General features: G+C 34.6%; 1 protein-coding gene across 2 annotated transcripts in view; it reads left to right on the forward strand.

Annotated features, from left to right (window-relative positions):
* Top2b (DNA topoisomerase II beta) overlaps nucleotides 1–24,887 on the forward strand; it is a 63,807-nt gene that overhangs the window by 28,012 nt on the left and 10,908 nt on the right. For both annotated transcript variants that reach the window (XM_028875671.2, XM_037208680.1), the window contains exons 8-28: nucleotides 703–876; nucleotides 3,162–3,263; nucleotides 3,345–3,482; nucleotides 5,388–5,526; nucleotides 6,166–6,323; nucleotides 6,460–6,585; nucleotides 7,573–7,683; nucleotides 7,770–7,875; nucleotides 9,703–9,812; nucleotides 10,279–10,371; nucleotides 10,459–10,573; nucleotides 12,007–12,128; nucleotides 12,329–12,477; nucleotides 12,985–13,216; nucleotides 14,837–14,971; nucleotides 15,825–16,025; nucleotides 16,476–16,671; nucleotides 16,808–16,899; nucleotides 19,510–19,665; nucleotides 19,843–19,926; nucleotides 22,786–22,980. In XM_028875671.2, the coding sequence (XP_028731504.1) occupies nucleotides 703–876; nucleotides 3,162–3,263; nucleotides 3,345–3,482; nucleotides 5,388–5,526; nucleotides 6,166–6,323; nucleotides 6,460–6,585; nucleotides 7,573–7,683; nucleotides 7,770–7,875; nucleotides 9,703–9,812; nucleotides 10,279–10,371; nucleotides 10,459–10,573; nucleotides 12,007–12,128; nucleotides 12,329–12,477; nucleotides 12,985–13,216; nucleotides 14,837–14,971; nucleotides 15,825–16,025; nucleotides 16,476–16,671; nucleotides 16,808–16,899; nucleotides 19,510–19,665; nucleotides 19,843–19,926; nucleotides 22,786–22,980 (2,934 nt within the window). The remainder of the gene's footprint in view (nucleotides 1–702; nucleotides 877–3,161; nucleotides 3,264–3,344; nucleotides 3,483–5,387; nucleotides 5,527–6,165; nucleotides 6,324–6,459; nucleotides 6,586–7,572; nucleotides 7,684–7,769; nucleotides 7,876–9,702; nucleotides 9,813–10,278; nucleotides 10,372–10,458; nucleotides 10,574–12,006; nucleotides 12,129–12,328; nucleotides 12,478–12,984; nucleotides 13,217–14,836; nucleotides 14,972–15,824; nucleotides 16,026–16,475; nucleotides 16,672–16,807; nucleotides 16,900–19,509; nucleotides 19,666–19,842; nucleotides 19,927–22,785; nucleotides 22,981–24,887) is intronic.

Below are 24,887 nucleotides of genomic sequence, written 5' to 3' on the forward strand. Positions count from 1 at the left end.
CTGGGGGGATTTCCCACTGGCTGTTGTTTTCTTCTCTTAGGCTGCACCCTGACAAGTGTATCTTTCTCTTGATTGATCATTCTGATCTTTCCATGGGATGTGGTTCCTGGAGGGAAAAAATGCTAGGATAGGAACCCCTCCACCACTAATCATAGCCCCTAGCAGCTTTGCATGCTTGCATTCTTCCAGTAGTGATTAGTTAAAACATCTACTGTAAGGTGTTTCCTATTTTATTAAACTTGTGCTCGAGTTAAGCAAATACTGAGAGTCTGTGATTTTCTTCAGCATGTGTCTCTCTCCAGGCTTCAGAATGACAGTTATTTCACAGTCTCAGTTCTTTGCTGTGTTTGTAAAAATTAATTTATTTGGTTAGCTGCTTTCCATAATGATAGAGATGTCTTTTGCTTTAATTTTCCTCATATCTGAACTCATACAGGATGGTAACATTTGCCACATTAGAAGAATTAGTTTTATGGAAGACTTTATTATAACTTCCCTAAATAGCCATCTTTTTTCATCTTCATCAAGTAGACACACAAATGAATGCTCTACAAACAGGGGTAAAGAAGGGAATGCTTGATCAAGGCTTGCATCTTGGGTAAAAACTGCTGTAAATGAGAACAGAAGTAAGGGAAATAACTAATGGCATGTATTTATACTGTTGACCTATGAGTGACTATTCATTGTTTTATAAATTAATAGGTAAATGGATTTCGCAGCTATGTAGACCTTTATGTGAAAGACAAACTGGATGAAACTGGGGTAGCCCTCAAAGTTATTCATGAACTTGCAAATGAAAGATGGGATGTTTGTCTCACTTTGAGTGAAAAAGGATTCCAGCAGATCAGCTTTGTGAATAGTATTGCAACTACAAAGGTAAGTGTCCATATGCTTGGTTTCCAAATCATCGATAAAATAGTACTTTAAATAATGAAATAAACAGAAACAACGAAAATGTCTGACTTTTAAATTTGACTCATGAAAATGAAAGTTATTTTTCTCAAATAGCTATATTAAAAGTATTTAAAAATTCACTGAGAAGTTAATATGCTTATTTATCATTGAACATATTTTATGAAATTTAGATTGATAAGATTGTTGTTATTTTGTATTCTGAATTTAGAGTGTGATAGAGAATAATAGGAAATGAGCTTTTTGAGGGGTCAGGTTGTAGAACACATTATTTGCTAGTCTAAGGAGCTTGAACCCTTTTCTGGAGGCTTTGGATTTCAAAATCAAGGTAAAAACATTGGCTGTGGATGTAGCCTAGTGGTAGAGTGCTTACCTAGCATGTTAGAGGCTCTGACTTTAATCCACAGCTCTGCAAAAAACAAGTGAATGAATGAATGAATAAATAACTTAAAGGGATTATCTACTGATAATACTAAAGCAGTTAGTAATGCAAGCAAATACTGTAGACTAGTTTAAAGCAGTGATTTGTAATAATTTTTTAAAATAAGTAAATATCACGTGTTTTGGTCAACAGAAATTTAACCCAGTAATGACTTTATTTGGTTAGACAGTGATTTAAAACCTTGTTGAAAGGTTTTATTTATTTATTTTTTACTCTCATTTCTAGGAACTGTTAGGCTGCTGCTGTGTGGTGCTGTAATGCCACTAGGGGCCTCTTTTTTCTGGCTTTCTTTTTTATTATCACTTATGGCATGTGGCTTTTTTTCCTATCCTCAAATACTATTGTTTCTCTATAACTCATTTCCAAGTTCTAGGGAGAAGAAAATAGTGCTAAGCCAAATCACCACCTTTGGTCAGGATATAATAGTTTTCCTAGAAGGATCACCCAGCCAGTAATTGCTCACATCGCATTAGTTGAACTGAGTCACATGGTTTGTGTGCCTTTTTAAAAACCGAGGGGCCGGTGGGGGTAGCACAGTCTTGCATACAACAAAAAACCCTAAGCAGTGTGTTCGGAGATATCTCAGGTTAAATATACTGTAGTGTTTGGGGAGAGGATGATATTCCTGAAGAAGATTAGGAAGTTACATGGATTTCCCTGTACCTTATCCTATGTATGTTGTCCGTGTGGCTTTTAGTGAGTTCTATCTTTGTTGTTGCTAAGTTTTTTTAATTGAAAATGTAGTTTTTCTTCATATAATATATTCTGATTACAGTTTCCCCTCCCCCAGATCCTCCCACCTCCCCTCCCATTCTAATCCATATCCTTTTCTTTCTCTCTTATTAGAAAACAGACATCTAAAAAATAATAATAAAAATAAAATATGATAAAATAAAAATGAACAAATTGGAATAGTAAAAAACAAACAGAAGAAAAAGAGCCAAAAAAAGAGCAAAAGAAACACATCTAAATGCAGAGACACACTCCTTTGCACACATAGAAATCCCATAAAGACACAAAATTGGAACTAATATATATGCAAAAGGCCTGTAAGATAAACATAAAAAAGAAGAAATGCCATTGAGTTTGTTTTCTGTTGGCCATTTATTGCTGAGCATGGAGCCTGCCTTAAGAGTGGTTTATATACATAGTGAGACTCTTGGGGAAGACTATCTTTTTTTTTCCCCTGAGGTAGGGTTTTTCTGTGTAGTTTTGGTGCCTGTCCTAAATCTTGCTCTTTAGACCAGGCTGGCCTCAAACTCAAAGCACCTGGCTCTGTCTCCCAAGTGCTAGGATTAAAGGTGTGCGCCACCACCGCCTGGCCCTTTTTATTAATAATAAACTATTAAAGGACAGTGAAATATGTTCCTGAGTTCTATGAATGATCTTGACCAGTTGTCAGATCTGAGTGGGATATGGGATTCCCCTGGTTATACAGATGGATAGGTAGCTCCGGGGAATTTGAAAGTTGTAAGCAGTCCTGAGGGACTGAGCCATTAATCAATATGTGGTATCTGTGCAACCTCTGAGTTATGTTAGCTACTTTGTTGAACATTCACTTGGTGCTCAGATAATCAGAAAACTGGTTTTGGGTATTAGGAAATGCTCTAGATCTGGTGTTAGATGTGGAATGAAGAAAAGATTTACAGAAGATACTTTATTGGCACTGTGACCTAAAACATCTTTTTAAATCCTCACTATCATTCTCAGACTCATACTTCTCAAGAAAATAGTTGTAGTGAGAATACCAAGATGCTGGATCCTTTAGCTATAGAAGATTTTGTATTCTGTACTTTTCCCTCTGCAGGGTGGACGGCATGTGGATTACGTAGTAGATCAAGTTGTTGGTAAGCTGATTGAAGTAGTTAAGAAAAAGAACAAAGCTGGTGTGTCAGTGAAGCCGTTTCAAGTAAGTGATGCTTTATGTGTTCTGCTGAGTTACCACATCATGGCTGTTTGGATGTTGATATTTTTGTTGTGTTTTTCCCAGGTTAAAAACCATATATGGGTTTTTATTAATTGTCTTATTGAAAATCCAACCTTTGATTCTCAAACTAAGGAAAACATGACTCTGCAGCCCAAAAGTTTTGGGTCCAAATGCCAACTATCAGAAAAATTTTTTAAAGCAGTAAGTATAATTTTTCAAGTTATTGAGAATAGAGTAAATAGATTCTTTTATTGACTTATTTTATTTGTGACTAAATTTTGTTTTATCATAGTAACTGTAGGTCACATATACTTAAACTATGAGATAATATACTTGATTCTGTTAATTTTAAAAATGTAGACCACATTGTCTCATTAAACTATTAATTGTTTTTGCAAGCACAAAAGTAGGAAATTACATTGCTAAGTGTGTTAGCTTTGTGTTGGCCATTGTAAAGTTCCAGTATCCCATTGACAAATATGCCTCCCAGTCTCCTGTTTTCATCTTTCTACTCCTTTGTTCAAATTCTTCTACGGACACACACACACATACACACATAACATACGTGGGTATATACATATATTGTGTATGTATAGGATATCCTATACAAAATGTAGTATTTTCTACATTATTACAAATTATATTTGAATTTGTACATATTATTTTGGCTTTTAAAATTCCTTCTAAAATGACAGTATAAGTAAATAATAAATCTTGGATTTATAACTGGATTTTATAGCCACTATTGACTCCTTGTAATTCGTTGTACACTATTCAGTATTTCATTTGGCTCCCTTGTTAGTAGTACTACCAGTTAAACATTTACTAATTATCTGTGAGGGGCCTTTAAAGTTGTTTGACAGTGGAAATGCAATCATGTAATCAACTAGCCAAAGTTGTTTTCATTGTAAACCCTCCTCCCCAACGTGCACCTTTGGAACTGTATAGTGTGGTGGGGGAACAGAGTACAGTGGCCGTGGTGAATGTGTTTGTTAAATCTCAATGTTAGGTTTTCAAAGGTAGGGTCTAAGAAACAAAAGCAGATTTCCTTTTAAGTTCTAGCTTTGAAGCCTATAAAATATTCATAATAATTCTGAGCTCAAATTACAGTGTAACTTTCTGTCTTCATAACAGTTGCTCTTATGAAGAGATTTGGTTGTAGATACTGTTATTATTTCATTTAAGTGAGTCGACTAGATTTGGTGCAGGTTACTGCTTCTTTTTTTTTTATGAAATTGTCAAGAAAACTATTTCCTATGTCTGAAACCACATCACTAAGGACGATTAAAAGAAAAAAGCTTTTAAGACTTGGGATTGAAGATTCTTACTCTTTTAGGGAAACAAGTTGTCATCACACCAATTCATAGCAAATTATACACAGTGTGTTAGGTGAAGTTGTTGTTAACAGAATGAGGCCTGTGCTTGAGTTTCCTAATGTCATTTCTTTTTTCTTTTTTTTTCTTTTTTTGTTTTGGTGTTTCAAGACAGGGTTTCTCTGTGTAGCTTTGTGCCTTTCCTGGATCTTGCTCTGTAGACTAGGCTGGCCTTGAACTCACAAAGATCCACTTGCCTCTGCCTCCCAAGTGCTGGGATTAAAAGCGTGTGCCCCCACTGCCTGGCTCTAATGTCATTTCTATATCAGTGGATTTTTTTTTTGTTGTTGTTGTTGTTGTGTTTTGTTTTTCTCATAGGATTTCAGGGTTTGATTGGCAGATATCAGAGATAACAATGTCTAAATTTACCAATTAGTAAATTAATGAGTGGTTAAGCTTTTGTGAAGTTAACTAGTAGTAAGAGCCTTGCTTCCTACAAGAGCCTTACAGATTCTTCATGAAGTTTATCAGGATTTTTCTCATGTTTGTCTTTCAGTACAGTAGGTCATTGCATGTATAGCTGCCTGAATTAGTTTTGCTAACTAGCTATAATATAGTTTTACTGTAATTGAGTGAAATTTACTAGAATGTATTATCATCATCATTATAATTTTGTCTTCAAACTGCCTGGATTCTAGCTATCATAGGCAGTTCTATAAATTTTAGGTGGACTTATGAATTTTCAGTTTATTTTCTATACCACTGACCTTTGATTGATTTATTTATTTTTAAGGCCTCTAATTGTGGCATTGTAGAAAGCATATTGAACTGGGTGAAATTTAAAGCTCAGACTCAGCTGAATAAGAAGTGTTCATCTGTAAAATACAGTAAAATCAAAGGCATTCCCAAACTGGATGATGCCAATGATGCTGGTAAGAGTCAAACCAATTTTTAAAGATTTAAAAGTTTAACCTTTAATTATTTGGTTGTTTTCTGTTCAGAGTATAATTGAAATTGCTTCATATGGGGCTAGGGAGGTGACTCAGTGGCTAAGAGTGTTAGCAGCACAAGCGTGAGAACCTAAGTTTGGATCCCAGCACCCATGTACAGAGTTGGGCATGGTTGTATGTGCCTTTGACCCCAGTACTGCACCACAGGGGTTGAGTGTGGGTGCATATTGATCCTGAGAGCTTGCAGGCCAGTCAGCCTCACTGCAGCAGTGAGCTTCTGGTTCAGTGAAGGATTCTGTCTCAAGGCTGTTATAAGGTGAAGAGCAATAGAGGACAACAACTGTTTTCCTGCTGTGGCCTCTGTGTGAGTACATATGGACCATGCATACATGGAGAAAAAAGGAAGGACGGATGGAAGGGAGAAATTGCTTCATGTACTATATATTACTATTTTAAGAGGTTGGGAATTCAATACAATATATTTACAGCTTAATCTTCATTAAGCATAATATAAGGTGACTGTTAGTCTCTCATTATCATTGTGATAATTTTTCTGATTACATTTTTCTCATCAGTGAAATAAGGAACTTAAAATATATATAATTTAAAAATATTTTCCAGGTGGCAAACATTCCCTGGAGTGCACACTGATATTGACAGAAGGAGACTCTGCCAAGTCACTAGCTGTATCTGGATTAGGTGTGATTGGGAGGGACAGATATGGAGTCTTCCCACTCAGGGGTAAAATTCTCAATGTGCGAGAAGCGTCTCATAAACAGGTTTGTATACATCCTACGGGTATTCATGAGATTTCTAACATGTTACTAAAACTGAATTTTCAAATGTAGACTCAGATTCACTTTTCAAATAATATAGTAATTTAAAAATGCTTTCATGTTTTTCCTTTTTTTATAGATTATGGAAAATGCAGAAATAAACAATATTATTAAAATAGTTGGTTTGCAATACAAGAAAAGTTATGATGATGCAGAATCTCTGAAAACCTTACGTTATGGAAAGATTATGATTATGACTGATCAGGTTGGTCTGAAAGTTATTACATATTTATAGTTCATATCTTTAGATTGTCTTATGTATGTATTTATGCATGCATGCATGCTGGACCTGGGACCAATGTTTTACCACTGAACTACACCCCTAGCCCTTAGGTTGTCTCTTGGTAATTGTCTCAGGAAATAGCATAGGTGAAAGAGATTATGTGCTTCTTGAGGACATATTATTATATGGAAACATGCACATGAAGCTCATTTTATATTATTTAATTTTGTGGGAGATATTAACCTTATTGATTATTTAAAAATGTTCTTAAATGCAGCAGTTATGGAAAGAGCAGGACACAGTATTCTACCACAGTGACTAAGCCTATGTGGAAATAGAAATGAAACGGTGGTGTTTGTAAGTGAGAAACGGTGACCTGATAGGTTGATGGTCACTGTTGGCACATGTTGGCCTAAGTTGGAATAAACAAAACCCAGGAGGACTTTAAAATAGCAGTAATCAAGAAAGAACTAAAATACTGAAAAGGAAGAACTTCATATGTAACCAACATTGTCTCTTTAAGTTAGAAAGCATCTGTGGAGAAATTCAAAAGAAAAAGCTGCTATATAGTTTTAAGGAGAATTTTTTCAGCTTTTTTTGTCATGAAAAGACAGGTAAATACTTGTAAATATTCAAAGGACTTCCTCTGCCATTGCCCAGAGAAGGGGGTTATAACCGTGTTTGTATTTTTCCACCTTTAAACCTTCTGTAGTCAGGTACACCATACAATATATATATTGATAACGTATATATTATGTAAGGACAGGTATATTGAGTGTATTGTTAACTATACTTGTATTTTAAGTGACAATTCTTTTATAGTAATCTGATCTATACTATTTTATAAAATGCTTACTTATCTACATTTGAATGGAATTTTGTCTTGGCTTCACTCATACATTTTAAAATTTGTTTAAAAGTCGTTGCATTTTATAAAATTATGATAATTTTTACTTTACATTTATTTAGGATCAAGATGGTTCTCACATCAAAGGCCTTCTCATCAATTTTATTCATCACAATTGGCCATCACTTTTGAAGCATGGTTTTCTTGAAGAATTCATTACTCCCATTGTAAAGGTACTGCTTGCATTGTTTTAATTTTGCACTGGTTTTTTAAGTGTTAGCAGAAGAACTAATCTTTCTTTCTTTTTTTTTAAATTAAGGCAAGCAAAAATAAGCAGGAACTTTCCTTTTATAGTATTCCTGAATTTGATGAATGGAAAAAACATATAGAAAACCAGAAAGCCTGGAAAATAAAATACTACAAAGGTTTGTATTTTAGTTTTTAATTTCATTTTCTTTTTCTTTTGGGGGAGGGGGTGGTGAACGCTGAAAGATCAGAGAGACAGAACCAGCCACTGCAACCTTACCTTGCCAATTCCTCAGCTGATCCTGTTTCATCAGACTAGAAGACTCTGAGTCCTCATCCAGAATGAATCTCAGCTGAACTGCTGCTAAAAGTCTAAAAGTTTAACCAGCTCCAGTTCCTGGTTTTCATGCCTTATGTACCTTTCTGCTTTCTGCCATCACTTCTTGGGATTAAAGGCATGAGTCACCATGCCTGGCTGTTTCCATTGTGGCTTTGAACTCAGAGAGATTCAAATGGATCTCTGCCTCCCAAGTGATAGGATTAAAGGCATGTGTGCCACCATTTTCTGGCCTCTATGTCTATCTAGTGGCTGTTCTGTCCTCTGACCCCAGATAAGTTTATTAGGATGCACAATATATTGGGGGCACAATATATCGCCACATTTCCCCCTTTTGGTCTAAAATAATAAAAGAAGGTTACAGTCAAGAATTACATTAACAATGTCTAGTCCATTATCATTAGACAGATTTAGACAAAAAGCTCCATTATATATATTTACATTGTCCAGTCCAGTAACATTTGATAAACTCAGACAAAAAAATTTCATTACTTATCCTACTTAAAACAAGTAGTTCCTTTTTCAAAGTAGATTCAGTAATTGACCTTTTTATCTTATCATATCCATATTCTCTTTTTTAGGAGAGGAGAGGAGAAAGGACAGGAGAGGGGAGAAGAGAGAGGAGAGAGAAGGGAGGGATGAGTGGGGAGAGGAGGAGAGGGAGGGAGAGACACAGAGAGAGAGCAAATTTTTAATTTTTTTGTGAAATGACTGCTTATGCAATCTATTTTTATGAGAGTATTAAAAATACCTTGAAAGTTTGTCTTTTAGATTTTAAAACCAGCAGTTTGTTGCTGACTGAAATTTTTTTCATAGAAATTAAGAAAAATTTTGAATCCCCACAAATAATAATAATAAAGTTTCAGAATTTCCCCTTAGCACTTAAGTTTTATCACACACACACACACACACACACACACACACACACACACACACACACACAAATTGTATAAGAATAAGACTGCTTATGCATTTTAACAATCACTATTTTTATCACCTTTCTTGGTACCCCATGTTAGTTTAAAATTACTTATAGACACTAAAGTATTTCAACTGTCACTATTTTAATATGCATCTAAACAAGTATCCATATTCTTCTTTGACATATTTAAAAATCCAAACAATGTTAAATTTCCTCATGATTACATTAATATATTGCATACTTAATATTCTAAGCCAAGATCCAAATAATTAACATCTAGTTTATGGGTCTCTTTAATCTCTGAATGTAATATTTTCATATTTCATGAATGTTTCCCTTTTCATATTTTCTCATTTTAATTCATTAATAAATTTTTAATTTTATAAAATGACTGCTTATATAATCTATAAATTTATTCTGTGTAAATTTCCCACATCTTAAATTTTGCCCATTGTGCTTCCTTAGTTTCATTTAATATGTAGCAAGTCCCTTTCTGCTTAGTTTCCATTACCTGATATTTAAATCAGAATGTGATCATATTTGAGTTGGATTTGTTGACAGAAACAATGATTAATATGTAGCATTGTTTATTTAAGTCAGGAGGTATATATTTGATTTGTCTGTCTTAAGCTTGATCAATTAGTACCAATTTAGTACCAATTTAATGACTTCCTCTATATGCTTTTTATTTGATGGTTTTGAATAGTCATTGTTATTTGTGACCTTCTTTTATATTAAATCATACAGGATTGGGTACCAGTACAGCTAAAGAAGCAAAGGAATATTTTGCTGATATGGAAAGGCATCGTATTTTGTTTAGATATGCTGGCCCTGAAGATGATGCTGCCATTACCTTGGTAAGTGTGCTGCTAATAAAAGATAATTTTCTTTAGCTATTCCCTGCCTGTTGTATGTTTCCTTCCAGAGCTGGTTTTGTGTGATGAGTCTTTCTTCAAAGTATAGTACCTAAAGTTGTAAAATTTATGTATTTTTTTCTTCATGGCTTTATTATTTCTTTAATAAAAAGACACAGCTCAAATATGGGCGGCGGTAGCTCATGCCTTTAATCCCAGCACTGGGGGGAGGAGGGGGGGCGGGCAGAGCCAGGCAGATCTCTGAGTTCGAGGCCAGCCTGGTCTACAGAGCGAGATCCAGGACAGGCACCAAAACTACACAGAGAAACCCTGTCTCAAAAAAGCAAACAAACAAACAGAAAACCCCCAAAATTTAGGGAAAGCACTTTAGTTTTCCAGAATTAATTACTTACCATTTATAAATTCAAATTAATTTTAACGCGTGACATTATTACTTGGACTTCTTCAGGCATTTAGTAAGAAGAAGATTGATGACAGAAAAGAATGGTTAACCAACTTTATGGAGGATCGGAGACAGCGTAGGTTACATGGCCTACCAGAGGTTAGTCATGATGTGATCTGGGGGAAGGAGGTGAGGCTATACTTGTGTAGGAAGAGTGACAGTTTTGCCATGTGACTTTTCTCCTAGCAATTTTTATATGGTACGGCAACCAAGCATTTGACGTACAATGATTTCATCAACAAGGAATTAATTCTCTTCTCAAATTCAGACAATGAGAGATCTATACCGTCTCTTGTGGATGGTGAGTAATGTAAAAGTCCTTCTCATCTTACATGCTTTGTATGGTTTAATTTCATGTGGTTTAGCCCTCCTACAGTCCATTTTCAGTTCTTACTTAAAATACCAAAGTCTGGGGTCCATTTAAAATTCTTACTTGAAATCTTACAAATCATGAAGATTCGATTCAAAAGAGCTTAAAACTTCTGTGGTAGATAAGTTGTGAGAGAGTTGAAGTTTTTACTATTCCTTTGAGTTTTTTCAGGAAAATTAAGGTCAATCTTTAAAGCTCTCTTTAAAAAAAAGTAATTTCTAAAACTGAAGTTTCAAAAATTAAGTAAAACAGAATTTTATCTAAAAATTTATTGGAGAATAAGTTTTTTAAAATGCCTTCATATCTCATTAACAAAATCTAATTATTTAATGTAATTTAGCTTAAAAATTTGGAAACTTTGCAATTAGAACTGATTTTTCTATTTGGAAAGCCCCAGCCCCAGTTACGTAAGTCATAGCAAATTTGTTCACCTTCGTGTTGCTTGGGTTTTAATTTAGTAGCAGTTTTGTGCATCCATCATGTCTAGCCTGAGACTGTGTCCCTTCTATGAAGTATTCCTTCAGTCTAAATTCGCATCAGATGCATGAACTTCTATGCCACTTCTTATGTTCCTCTTATTATCTGTGCTAATTTTGTTTCCTCAGTTACATCATGACATTTTCAAAAAAATAGCCATATTTCTTCTTCTTATGTCTTCCATGTTCTGGTCTCATAATCTGGTCAGCATATGTGGATAAGATTATTGCTATGTTCATTGGTCTCAAGCAAGGAGAAGAGAGAAGCACATAATGTCACATAATCTTATGACTGAGGGGTTACTAGAAAGGTTTTAATTTCATTTACTTTCAGAACACTGAGACTGGTTTAGTAATTTGTTCATTCACATGGTATGAATATCCAGATTACCAAGATTCTAAAGTCTACCTTCTTAACCATTACAGTAAACATTTGTAAGAATTTTCCTGATTGTGGATGTGCTAATAGAAATCATCAAGCTGTTTGTCTGCTAATACTTATGTTATAGCTGTTATTGGGTCACATGAAAGAGTCTCTTGTGGAAGAAGTATGGTACCTCTGGAAAGTTCTTTAAGTCCAGAAGGTCTTTAATTGGTACTCTTTTGGAACTGTAAATGTCTTTCTTTTTTCTCCCAAACATGTAATGTTGACATTAAAAGAGCTGATATTATGAGATAGTTTATTTATAACATATAAAAATGACAGAAAAGAGTAGTTAACAAACTTTGTGGAAGATTGGCAACAGTGTGGATTACATGGCCTACCAGAGGTTAGTCATGAAGGTAGTCTGGGGAAAGAAGGTGAGGCTGAGATTCATGCAGTGATGACAAAATTTTAAAAGTAGTTTTAAAGTATTTTAAAAGGAGGGTTGCTCTTTTTAAAAATAGGCTTCAAACCAGGCCAACGAAAAGTTTTGTTTACCTGTTTCAAGAGGAATGATAAACGTGAAGTAAAAGTCGCCCAGCTGGCTGGATCTGTTGCTGAAATGTCTGCTTATCATCATGGCGAAGTAAGCATTATGAGTGGAGTCCACTGAGAACAGTAATTATTGGCATACTAAATGATAATTATTCATAATAGAGTAGTTTTCTTTTTATGAGGTCTTTGAAAATGCAATAGAATTGAGAGTTTAGATTTTAATACAAATCAAGGCATAGTTTCAAAATCTTAGACTATTAATCATATATTCTGTCTTTTCCCATTCTGCAGCAAGCATTGATGATGACTATTGTGAATTTGGCTCAGAATTTTGTGGGCAGTAACAACATTAACTTGCTTCAGCCCATTGGTCAGTTTGGAACTCGGCTTCATGGTGGCAAAGATGCTGCAAGCCCTCGTTATATTTTCACAATGTTAAGGTAAACCATTTGCTAACTTCCTGACATGAAGTTCAATTTGAAGTTTGTTATAACAAGTAAAAGTTTAGTAGAATTAAAGCGGTGGAGAGAGAATTAGTTATTTTACTGAGGGTGAGTTATTTGATTACAAAGAACATGAAGTCTTTCGGCCTCTTTATGCATTCTTGGTAAAATCAGTCCTAATAAATATACACTTTTTTTTCTGCACTTAATTTTATTCTTTAAACTAAAAATGGGTTAAGTATTTTATTCAGAATAATTGGAACTTCTTACAAAGTTATTTAACAACATAAAAGAATTTAAGAAAGTAAGTAAGTAAAAAAGGACTCTGATACTGGCTTGTGTTTGGGAAAAAATATGCCTTTTGTATTAATGTTAGGTGAATTTTATTATAATATATGGTAAAAATTATTAAAAATATATTCTTTCCAGAGGGTTTTCTTAAAATGTCAAGTCTTTATGAAGTTTCGTTTCTCAGAGCAATATTCTCCTATTTCTTTTTATTAGCTCTCTGGCAAGACTGCTTTTTCCAGCTGTGGATGATAACTTGCTTAAGTTCCTTTATGATGATAATCAGCGTGTAGAGCCCGAGTGGTATATCCCCATAATCCCTATGGTTTTGATTAATGGTGCTGAGGGCATTGGGACTGGATGGGCTTGTAAACTGCCCAACTATGATGCTAGAGAAATTGTGAACAATGTCAGACGGATGCTAGAAGGTTTGGACCCTCATCCCATGGTAAGTTTTTATGGCTTATGTTGTTGACTTCTTTTCATTTTAGAGCTATTGTAGACAGGATCCTATTAGGATATAAACTTTTATTTTCTTACATGAAAGATATAAATGAATGAGTCTGAAGATAAGTTTTATGGAGAGAAACTGTTTATTGAAAATTTAAAATACCTTGTACTTCAGACTTCAAAATCTCTGAACTATCGAGAATGGTGTTCTTGTTACACTTGTGTTTAGCTTTGTTTTTGTCCTTAAAGTATTAAGCCTCGAAAAAATTCCTTATAATGACATATGATATATACATATATGTATATTGCAGAAGAGGGCATTGAGTGCTTTCCGCTTTCACTGTCTTACTGCTTTGAGAACAGGTATCTCACTGAACTGGAAGCTGGCCATTTCAGTTAGGCTGGCTAGCCAGTGAGCTGATATGTACCTGTTTCTGCCTCCCCAGGCTGGGGTTACTGGTATATGCAGCCATGCCTTGCTTTTTATGTGGGTACTGGGGATTTGAATTTAGATCCTGTATGTACCCACAGCAAACATTCTTACTAAGTTCCCAAGTTCCAAATTACTTTCTATGATAGTATTTTATTTAAACTGTTTTAGGTGCATTCAAGAATTATGAGCTAGTGTATTTTTTTAGTATATGCTTTTTATGTGCCTAGTATCACGTGGCCCTGTGCTAAGAGGTGAGTTAAAGAGTTAGGGTCTTTGTCTTTAGATATTTAATATGCACAAAATATCCCCTGCTATATGTTGAGTTTCTTAGTGACAGCAACAAGTACGGATTTTGGAAGAGGAAATAACCTCTTCTAATGGCGATTTGATTGAGGGTGATCAAATTTATATTGGTGAATAAAATAGACAGCTGAGTGTGTGTCAGAGCTAGTAGATAGTCCTTTTTTTAGTTACCATAATGAAATGCCCCAAACAGACTACTTTTTTGAGGGAAAGGAGCTTATTTTACTTCATAATTCTAGAGTTTCAGGGCCTAAAGGCCTCATCTAGTGATGGCTTTTGTGTTGACAGAGTTCTCTAGCAGTACAAGGCTTCATATGGTGAGAAACAAGGTGTGTGTGTGTGTGTGTGTGTGTGTGTGTGTGTGTGTACATGTACATATGTACAACTGTCTTTCTGACCTCTCTCTCCTTCTTGCATAGTTATTAGGATTCAGTACTACTAAGATTCATTCATGGGGCTCTACCCTGATGACCTTGCCTAATCCTAACCATTTCTTCAAAAGCCTTACTTTTAAAAACTACAATCAGATTTCTTACAATGGTAATTATATTTTCACATGAAACCTTAGGAGAACATTCAAACTATTTAAATGATAGCAGATAGAATAAACATACTAAATCTTCAAACAGAGCATGGGATTAAAGTAGTAGTTCTATAAGGAAAAATCATTAGATAAAAATTAGAAAGTTCAGTTGGATCCAAACTACAAGCCATTCAGTGTGAAGCAAAGGGATATTAAGTTAATATCCTTTAGAAGGAATTCAGAAGCAATTCGGGAGGAAATATTGACAGATAAGTAGACCATGTGCTAAGGGCTGTTTAAAGGTAGTACTGGCACGCAAGAACAAAATCAAACTCAAGTTATTTCCATCTCTCCTGCAGCTTCCAAACTATAAAAACTTCAAAGGCACCATCCAGGAGCTTGGTCAGAACCAGTATGCTGTCAGTGGTGAGATATTTGTTGTGGATAGAAACACAGTAGAGATTACAGAACTTCCAGTTAGAACTTGGACACAGGTTAGTATAACCATGCGAGAAGGACATTACTTTATTCTTTGTGGCACAAATAATCCACCTAATTGTTTATTCTGTATATGCATAGGGTTTGATTCCATATTTATTTTTTACTCTTGTATTTGTGTTTTGAATTTTCAAGTTTTTAAGTGTATATAAATAATAGTATATCTTACATTCTATCAGAAGTTCTCAACCTATGGGTCATGACCCCTTTGAGGGTCAAGCTATCCTTTCACAGGGGTCACTTAAGACCACTGGAAAACACAGACATGTATGTTATGATTCATAACTGTAGCAAGATTATAGTTATGAAGTAACAGCAAAATCATTTTATAGTTGGGGTTGCTACAGCATAAAGAACTGTATTAAAGGGTCTCAGCCTTTGAACTGTTGAGAACCACTGACTTAGGTGGTGCTTTCTTTCATTCATTTTTTTAAAAAAGAGATTGCATGTTTGTGTTGGTTTTAAAACAAAAGGCATAGAATGAGAAATATTATAGGCCTGTATAAATGTGCTCAGTAATTCAGATCAGTATCGGTTGCTTTAAATCTAAAGGGCATGTATACCACTCTACTAGGTCTAGCAAATGTCATCCTTCTTATACCCATAGACTTTATGGTGTCTTTGGGGTTTAAGTGGGTCAGAACCAGAACCAGAACCATGCCCTTGTATGTCTTTCCTCACCACCAAGCATATCCTCATATATTACCTTTGTAGTGATGAACAGAAACAACAAAGATAAAAATTTCCTTTTTGCCTCCATAGGAATTGAGAATTTTAAAAAGATTGTGATTAATGAGAACATGATAGTGTGTTGTAAAAATAGTTATTGTCTTTTTAAATATTTTGTAGGTGTACAAGGAACAGGTCTTAGAGCCCATGCTTAATGGAACAGATAAAACACCAGCACTAATTTCTGATTACAAAGAATATCATACTGATACAACTGTGAAATTTGTGGTGAAAATGACAGAAGAGAAACTTGCACAAGCAGAAGCTGCTGGACTGCATAAAGTTTTCAAACTTCAAACTACTCTTACTTGCAATTCCATGGTAATACATTGGTTAATCTTTCTTAAATGGCCATGCATTGGATTATCATAATAAGAGTATAGCTATAGGCTTGGATGCTTAAGAATCCAGGGATTAATTTCTTTCTCTGGGTACCAAACTTAGGTCTTCTACAAGAACAGTATGTGCTTTTACCCAGTGAACCATCAACTGTAGCCCACTAAGAAACCTTTTAAAAATTAGTTTATCTATCAAAATTATTACTATTTTAAACTCTCCTATAGTTTTGATATTTGCATTTATTAAATTCCTGCCACTAAAGGAATATTTTATAGAAATGTTATTAATAATTTTGGTTTGTTTCAGAAGTGGGATTCAGGGGCAGGTATATATTCATACTAGAATTATTTTAAGTACTATAGATATTACATAAATTAAAATACCAGTACAAATTTATTGAATTTAAAGAAAAAAACTTTGTATTTTGTGTAGGTACTCTTTGATCATATGGGATGTCTGAAGAAGTACGAAACTGTGCAAGACATTTTGAAAGAATTCTTTGATTTACGATTAAGTTATTATGGTTTACGGAAGGAATGGCTTGTAGGAATGTTGGGAGCAGAATCTACAAAACTTAATAATCAAGCCCGTTTCATTTTAGAGAAGATACAAGGGAAAATTACTATTGGTAAGGCATAGCCTTTAAAGATTTGAACATAGTTAAAATGGAAAAAAGTCTTTTTAAAGACATTTTATCAGTAGAATATAAGCAAATACAAATTGATCTCTTTTCTTGATCCTAATTTTATTTTTCCCTCACATAGAGAATAGGTCAAAGAAAGATTTGATTCAAATGTTAGTCCAGAGAGGTTATGAATCTGACCCAGTGAGAGCGTGGAAAGAAGCACAAGAAAAGGTAATCACTTGCAGAAAAAGATACTCAGAGAAGCTCTGAAAAGCAACTTCCAAAACAAACAAAATTCCCAACCCCAAAAGTTTGAATTTAGAAGTGATAAAGGTGCTGAGTTGACTGGGGACCGAAAGTTTCTGCTTCCCACAGAGCAGACACAGTGTAGGAATTTATAGTGCATCCCTACTACAGAACACTTGGTCTCCCCCAGGACCTGTAGACATGACTCCATGGTTGAGAAGGTAGCTCCGTCTCCTCGATCTTTCCTTTAAGTCTGCCAGTAAGAGCTTAATTGGTCATGGTGGTTTCAATGAGCTACATGCATACTATCACAGAACCAGACTGGGAACCCTCAAAATCATTCCATTGCCCAGTCTGTGGTGATACTGTGGCATCTGGTCACCACTTGCCTAGTCTAGTTGTAGTTGGGGCTGGGAAAATGAGAGAGAAATGTTCTTTGACACCATTGACACCAAGCATGTGCTCTGCCTGTGTTTAGATTTTTGGTCTGAAATTTAAACACTATAATTAAGTTGTCCATTTCAGATAATAATGTAGTATTAATTCAATGAATGAAGTATTGAAACCTTAAGAGTCCCCTCAAGAATTAGTGTCTTAATATTGTGATAAAAAAGGCAATTTTAAAAGGCAGTACAACACTATGATTGAGAACAGAAATGTAGAAAAGTTTAAAAAAATGCAATGGTTAATATTTTTAGATATTGGAATAGATTTGAATATGTAAGATAGTGATGTTAGCATTATTTAAAATAGTTAAAACTGCTATATACTGTAAACTGTTATGTTAAATTTCCCTGCACTTTAGAATTCTTAACCATAATTTTTTTGTATTTTCCATCAAACTATATTGAAATACTGCTTTTGTTTACATTAAGCTCTTCTCAATTTTGTATTAAATATAATATGTTAAAGTGAGTAAAATTAGAAGTTATGTAGTATCAAGATAATAGGCTTATATACCATTTGAATAAAGTAGGACAGGGCATGATGGACAATTTTTACAAATATGAATGGAGCACATTTTTTCATTTTGCTATGATTTATTGTATTACTGGACTCCAAATTATGCTTTATATCCTGCTTGGACTTTTGTGTCATTGCTGGTTTAAACTATATCTTTAAATTTTGCCTAGTAAGCTAGTGAATTCAGTGCTCATTTAGTTTTAAATACAAGGGTGTCTTGGTTTCGGAATACCCTTCTGGTGGAAGCAGAATTCATGGGTAAAAGCTAGCTTACATTATCACTATGAACATTTTTGCATCATTGTTGCTAAGTGTAACTTGAAGGGAATAAGGAGTTCAGGTACCAAAAGGAGAGGCTCTGGAGTGTTGGGGAAGAGAGAATTATAAAACCACTACTTAGGAGATTATTCTATCATTAAACATGGAAAAGTTCACTTTTTATTGATTTCTAAAAGTGCCCTTCTTGCTAATAGTGAATTACACACATTCTTAAGAGTGCTCATTCATAATGCTTCTGGTATTATGAAGCCACACCAAATGGACCTCTGAAGTAGAAGTTTTAAGAAGTATTGTTTTGTGCTCTAATACCTCACAGTGGGCTGATAACCCAGTTGCTCCATAGCTCCACAGAAACACAGTTTCTTGAGGAATTTTTTAAAACTGTAGAGCAGTCTATAGTTCGGTATCTGGCACTTACTAATCATCTATCAACTGTTATTTAATGGAGTTTATAGTTTTATTTGTGTCACGAAGCATCTTGATTTGCACTTTTAATTTTTATCATTTTATTTCCAAAGTGCACTCATACCTAACTTTGTAGGAATACATTATTTTATTTAAACATTTTTAATTATAAAGCTGTTTTGTTTTTAAACATTTAGCTTGTGAGAGTATCTTTGTCATTTTTGTCTGAATGTCTTAAACAACTTTAATTCAATTTTATTTAATGTCTTTGTTTTTAAGCCTTTGAAGGCAATGGCACCTAAAATTACTTTTTATTGAATTCATTGTAATTTGAAACATAGTATTAGGATAAGAGGCTTCTTTACATTGCAGTTATCATGAGTAAAATCTCAGAAAAATCTCTCCACCTTAAATCATCAATATAGTCTTCAGTCAACTTATTTTCTAAGTTCTCATTTGAATAATCCCTATGGTTATAGGGAATTTTTATTAAAATTCATCCTTAGTGAGTAAATATAGCCTACTATATTTATTTTTTACAACTATTAAAACATTTTTATAAGTTATTTATTAACGGTTTCATGTTCATTTACTGATCAGTATGAAAGTGTGACAAAACATTTTACTTAATTTTAAGATACAGTGTCTTTTTAGTTTGGGACTTAGGAAAGCAATTAACTTTTCATCAAATTTCTGAGTTAAATAGGGATAAAATATACTATTCCTTTTGAAGATTTTATTGTATATCTTAAGAAAATCTTAAGCTTTTTTTTTAAACATAGAAAATAGGGTTTATAGGCAACCTTGATGGTAATCTTAAATAACTCCTACCACCCTGAAAGTGTAGCACTAACAGTATACCATTTAAGCCTAATTAATATTCAATGAAGTTAAATGCTGACTTGATATTATGATAGACTTTAATATGAAGTTTGTTATTTTTTACAGGCAGCAGAAGAGGAAGACACGCAAAACCAACATGATGATAGTTCCTCTGACTCAGGAACTCCTTCAGGCCCTGATTTTAATTATATTTTAAATATGTCTCTATGGTCTCTTACTAAAGAAAAAGTTGAAGAACTCATTAAGCAGAGAGATACAAAAGTATGAACTTTTGTGGGTTAAATAATTTGGAACTATTTCAGTATTATCCATATCTTTGACTTTATTTTTCCAAAACTAAGTATTTTGATTTATCCTTTCCACATTTAAAAACTATTAAATGTTAAATTGTACTACTTTCTTTTTTTTTTTCTTTCTTTTCTTTTCTTTTAATTATAGGGGCGAGAAGTTAATGATCTCAAAAGGAAATCTCCTTCAGATCTTTGGAAAGAAGATTTAGCAGCATTTGTTGAAGAACTGGATGTATGTTGAATCTCCATTAAATATATATTTCAGGCTGGGAATGGCAGTTCATTGGCCTAGCTCAGTGGGAGTACATTGACCTAGAATGTGCAAGACCTAAGTTCAATCCCCAGTCCTGATAAATGAATAAATAACTTTAAAAATGAATAAAATATATTTGGAAAAATAATTATTTGAGATAATAATGAAAATTCTTTTTTATTTTAATTACTTCAGAATTTTTCTTTAACTCTTTATTATTGAATTTATAATCCAAGTTAAGATCAAGCTAGCTTTGCTTCTATGAGGTTAAGGAAAAGCTGTTTCTAGCATGGATGAATATGAATGCTACAGATTTCAATTTAGGATAAATTAAATTCTATTGCTTTCTATTGATTTAATTTTATTACCTGACTTCTGAGTGTGCTAACTGATTTAATTTGACATTTTCCTGAAAAGACATAAGGCCAATTATGGGTATGATTGAATATAGGTATTTTGACTTCCTTTAGATTATAAGAAATTTCAATGTTTTTATGTTAGTGGAGTTCTAATTTAAAAGGTAAAAGTAGAGAGAAGATTTAAAATGTAAACCTTTCTAAAATTGCCTTTTAAAGTACTAGAATTAAATTACTGGCAGCAGAGTGAACAACTGATTACCAAAGGCTGACAGCCACTACTCTAGCATGGTGCTACGTTTTCAGTTACTTCACTGTTCCAGTTTATTCATTATATTATTATTATTTCATCATTGACTTTTCCTGCCCATGGCTCCTGTTACAGTTAGAGTTTGTAGGAACAAGTGTATTATAATCCTTGCCTGCTGGGATTTTTGAAGTTTTTTAGTGCTGTTGTTCCAGGTTCCTTCTGTGGTATTTTAAGTACCATAGTGTACATTGACTTAATTCATTAATTAGATTTTCTTTTTAACTAGAGGCATATTTTCTTTCTGCTGGCTTATATGTTGAGAAAACACTAATGTGTTGTGGCTATGCTCAGTGGTACAGCACTTGGTCTAGCATGAATGAGACCCTAGCTAGGTTCCATCATATCACCATCACCACACATACAAAACACTATTTTCCATAAAAGTGAACAAACATACATAGAAAAGAAAACTATTGTGTCTGATTACTATTGTTATAATTCTGATACTGCTTTAAATTTGATTGCTGGCTAGAAAAGTGAAACGCCCATTTTGTGCTTACTTCGGTAGTACAGATGTAGAGCTAAAGGTTACCATTCAAAGCAATTTCAGGAGCCCCAGTGTTGCTTTTTATTTGTCATTTTATTATTTAGTAATTAGCAATATTCAAACAAATTAAATTCTAGATATGGGGACTTGGAGACATGGCTCAGCAACTGAGAGTCCTTGCTGCTCTTTCAGAGGGTCCCATTTTAGTTCTACAGCTCATGTTAGACAGTTCTCAGATACCTCCTGGCCTCCATAGGCACCTATAATTTTATTTTATGTGTCTTGAGCATTTTGTCTGCATGTGTGTATATATACCATGTGCATGTGCCGGAAGAGGGTATCAGATCCCCTGGAACTAGAGTTATGGATGGTTATGAACCACGTTATGGATGATGGGAATTGAACTTGGGTCCTCTGCAAGAGCAACACATGTTCTTCACCATTGAGCATCTCTCTAGCCCCAAGATATAGTATTTTTTCATAACTAAGAAATTTAGACTTAAATTTCATGACTCTGCATTCGTTAAAGTCTGTGATACCATCGATTGTACATGCCTGTATGCTGGTACTGCATTGCATGTAACTCTCAAATGAAAGAGGTTATCCTTACATATAAGGATTCAGAGCCTAGAGAAGTGGAAGGACTTGCTTAGAGAGGAGTTCTATTGGTGTGATTAAAAACAGTTAGTCATCTCAGCTAAGCCTTTTTCATCATCCCCAAAACAGATATGATAGGGGTTTATAAAGCCTGCCACATGGCAGATGCCCTTGACAATTGTCTGTTGCTTATTAAGAATATATAGCTAGTAAGTAGATGTATCAGCCTTAGATTTCAATGTGTTTGATTTCAAAACCTATCATATCTGTAAACTTATATTAAACAAAATCTATATAAATGTCTTTCAAAAGATGTCACTCTCCTTTGCATCTTACCAAACATGTTAATTATTAGAAAGAATCATTTTCTAGAATTTAGAGTCTGTCACATTAATTGTGATTATATATTCATTTATTTTGATAACAAACCCCATAAGTTTAATGTATTGGGATTTTTTTACTTTCTTAATTAGATTATTATTGTGATTAAAGCAATGGAAAAGAATAGCTTCATACTTTAATTTTTTTTTTAGATTTATTTATTTTTACTTTACCGGGCACCTGGGTGTTTTTCCTGCATGTATGCCTGTGTATCATATGTGTGCTTGGTCCTGAAGAGGTCATGAGAAGGGGTGGAATCCCTTGAACCTGGAATTAACGGTGGGTATGAGCTACTATGTGGGTGCTGAGAACTGAACCCAAGTCCTCTAAAAGAGCAACGAGTGCTGTTAGCAGCTGGGCCTCTCTCCAGCCCAGCTCATATTCTAACAGAAATGCCTGTGTCTGTGTTTGCAATTTCTGGTGACACCAGGTCAGCAGTGGTCCTGGGCTATAAAGGACCACTTAGGTCACTAGTTACCATTACCATATCGTATTAAGGATAAGAAGCTACGTACATGAATTAGCATTAAAACTCAGGTCTTCTGACTTCAAAGTTTTTTTTCTTTTCCCGTTATTTTGTTTCAGATTAGATCAGCTGAAAAGAAAGCTTTGTTTCTTAACAATGAATAAAATTTATTTCAGGTTCTTATGCAATAGTGATTGGTTTTTGTAAAGAGCTGTTTGTTTCCCCTCCCCCCATATTTCAGAAAGTGGAAGCACAAGAACGAGAAGATATTCTGGCAGGAATGTCTGGAAAAGCAATAAAAGGTAAAGTTGGCAAACCTAAGGTAAAGAAACTTCAGCTGGAGGAGACAATGCCATCACCTTATGGGAGAAGAATTGTTCCTGAAATTACTGCTATGAAGGCAGATGCCAGCAGGAAACTGCTGAAGAAGAAGAAGGTATCACATATTCCTGTATCAGCTCATTGGTAGACTCTACTTTAAGTTGAATCGTGCTTTATGATTTGTAATGTGTATTGATGTGATAGGAAATGTTCTTTGAGAGCAGTTGAGCTGTGGAAGAACACTCTGTTGGTCAAAGGTCACACATTTGTTTAGAGCCACTTGTTTAATTGTTCCCGCCCTCTTACCCCCTCTGTTTGGCCTCCAACTCATGGGCTTCCTTGATCTTCTGCATCAGTCTCCTGAGTACATTGGGACTACAGGGCCTGGCCTAAATTCAGTGTTCAGAATGAGAAACACTCCACTGAATGTCTTTCTAAATGAAGTCTTAACAAAAACTATCAACTTTATAAATAACAATTCTATATCATGACTAATTAAGGGAGTGTTAAGCAGAGAATAAGGTCTATTTGGTTTTCAAAGTAACATCGCTTTCTGTAATCTCAATATTTTGTTAAACACTATTAAGCACATTTTGCAATGGCATTGACAGTTACTAGCAAGAACTTAAATAAATAATTATGAAATTTATCCACTCTTGACTAGGATCAGCCAGAATCAGCCAATTGCAAAGACTAGAGTGAATGTTCAGAGCCAAGAAAGCAGGATGTATGATGGTCTTATAGAGGCTAATGGTCTAGACCAGTTTGTTTTACAGCCCAAGGAATATGGATGCAGATATATCCAATACAAAACTGAGAATACAGGCTCTTTGTGACTAGGGAAATGAGTCTAAGTTGGAGTTATAGGCCAGAGAATTTTTTAAATTTTTTATTTTTCTGTGCAGAGCTAATATTTGAAGCAATTTGAAGCATAGGAACATTTTGACACTAGAGCAGACTGTCTAATGACTGAGGTGTATATGACCTTCCTCTAGCCTGTGTCTTTACCATATTTGGCTTTCCCCTTAGCTCAGTAGCCTCTGTCCTTTTCAATTGTTATTTGTTAGGTTAGTTTCTTATCATTCTTTTTTTTCTATGTGATGTAATGTCAGTAACCTCATCCCTGTCTGCCCTGAGCCTTGCCCACTTAAAACAGTAACTCTTAAATCTGTCTCAGCTATCATGTTCAGGCTCCTGTGTTCATGAAGTCACCAGGTGCCCAAAGCCCCTCAAACTTCGCATGGCTGAAACTAGTTCATTACCCTGGTTTGAGGCCCTGCTTTCTTTCTCATCTTGTTGCTTTCACCACTTTTCTACCTACCTGGCAAACTTAGTGATTCTTCCAGAGTCAGTCAGAAAGACTCCTGGCATTTCTCTGGTCCTCCTAAGGAGAACTGTTCATATTCCCTTTAGCCCCTGCTATCATTCACTCAGTTTCAACTTGTGGTGCATTAACCCGTGTACCTACCTACCAATTCCCCTGTCCTTACCATTAACTTTGGGTTAGTCAGCCTTATAGTACCTCACAAAATTTATCTGTTGCTCATTTTCTTTCAGTAATTTGAAAATGTTTTTCTAGTCTGTAGGAACCTCAGGTATAGGCACTGATTCTGTGGGTAACTTAGAGTATTTAGCTACTGGTTTCATAGTTCCTTTGACAACCAAGAGCCTATCTTACTCTTTATGATTTTTTCTAAGTGGCTATCATCTCACTGAGTATATCAGAATGTTAGGGTTATAAGCAGTGTCATTTGAAACAGGTAAATGAAATAAAACATGTTTCAAGTGGAGCAAATTTAAAAATCTTACTTGGTATGAAGAAACTGCTGAGTGAAACTGTATCTTTCCGGGCGGTGGTGGCGCACGCCTTTAATCCCAGCACTAGGGAGGCAGAGCCAGGTGGATCTCTGTGAGTTCGAGGCCAGCCTGGACTACCAAGTGAGTCCCAGGAAAGGCGCAAAGCTACACAGAGAAACCCTGTCTCGAAAAACCAAAAAAAAAAAAAAAAAAAGAAAGAAAGAA

The sequence above is a fragment of the Peromyscus leucopus genome, chromosome 9, assembly GCF_004664715.2.
Source record: "Peromyscus leucopus breed LL Stock chromosome 9, UCI_PerLeu_2.1, whole genome shotgun sequence".
NCBI lineage: Eukaryota > Metazoa > Chordata > Mammalia > Rodentia > Cricetidae > Peromyscus > Peromyscus leucopus.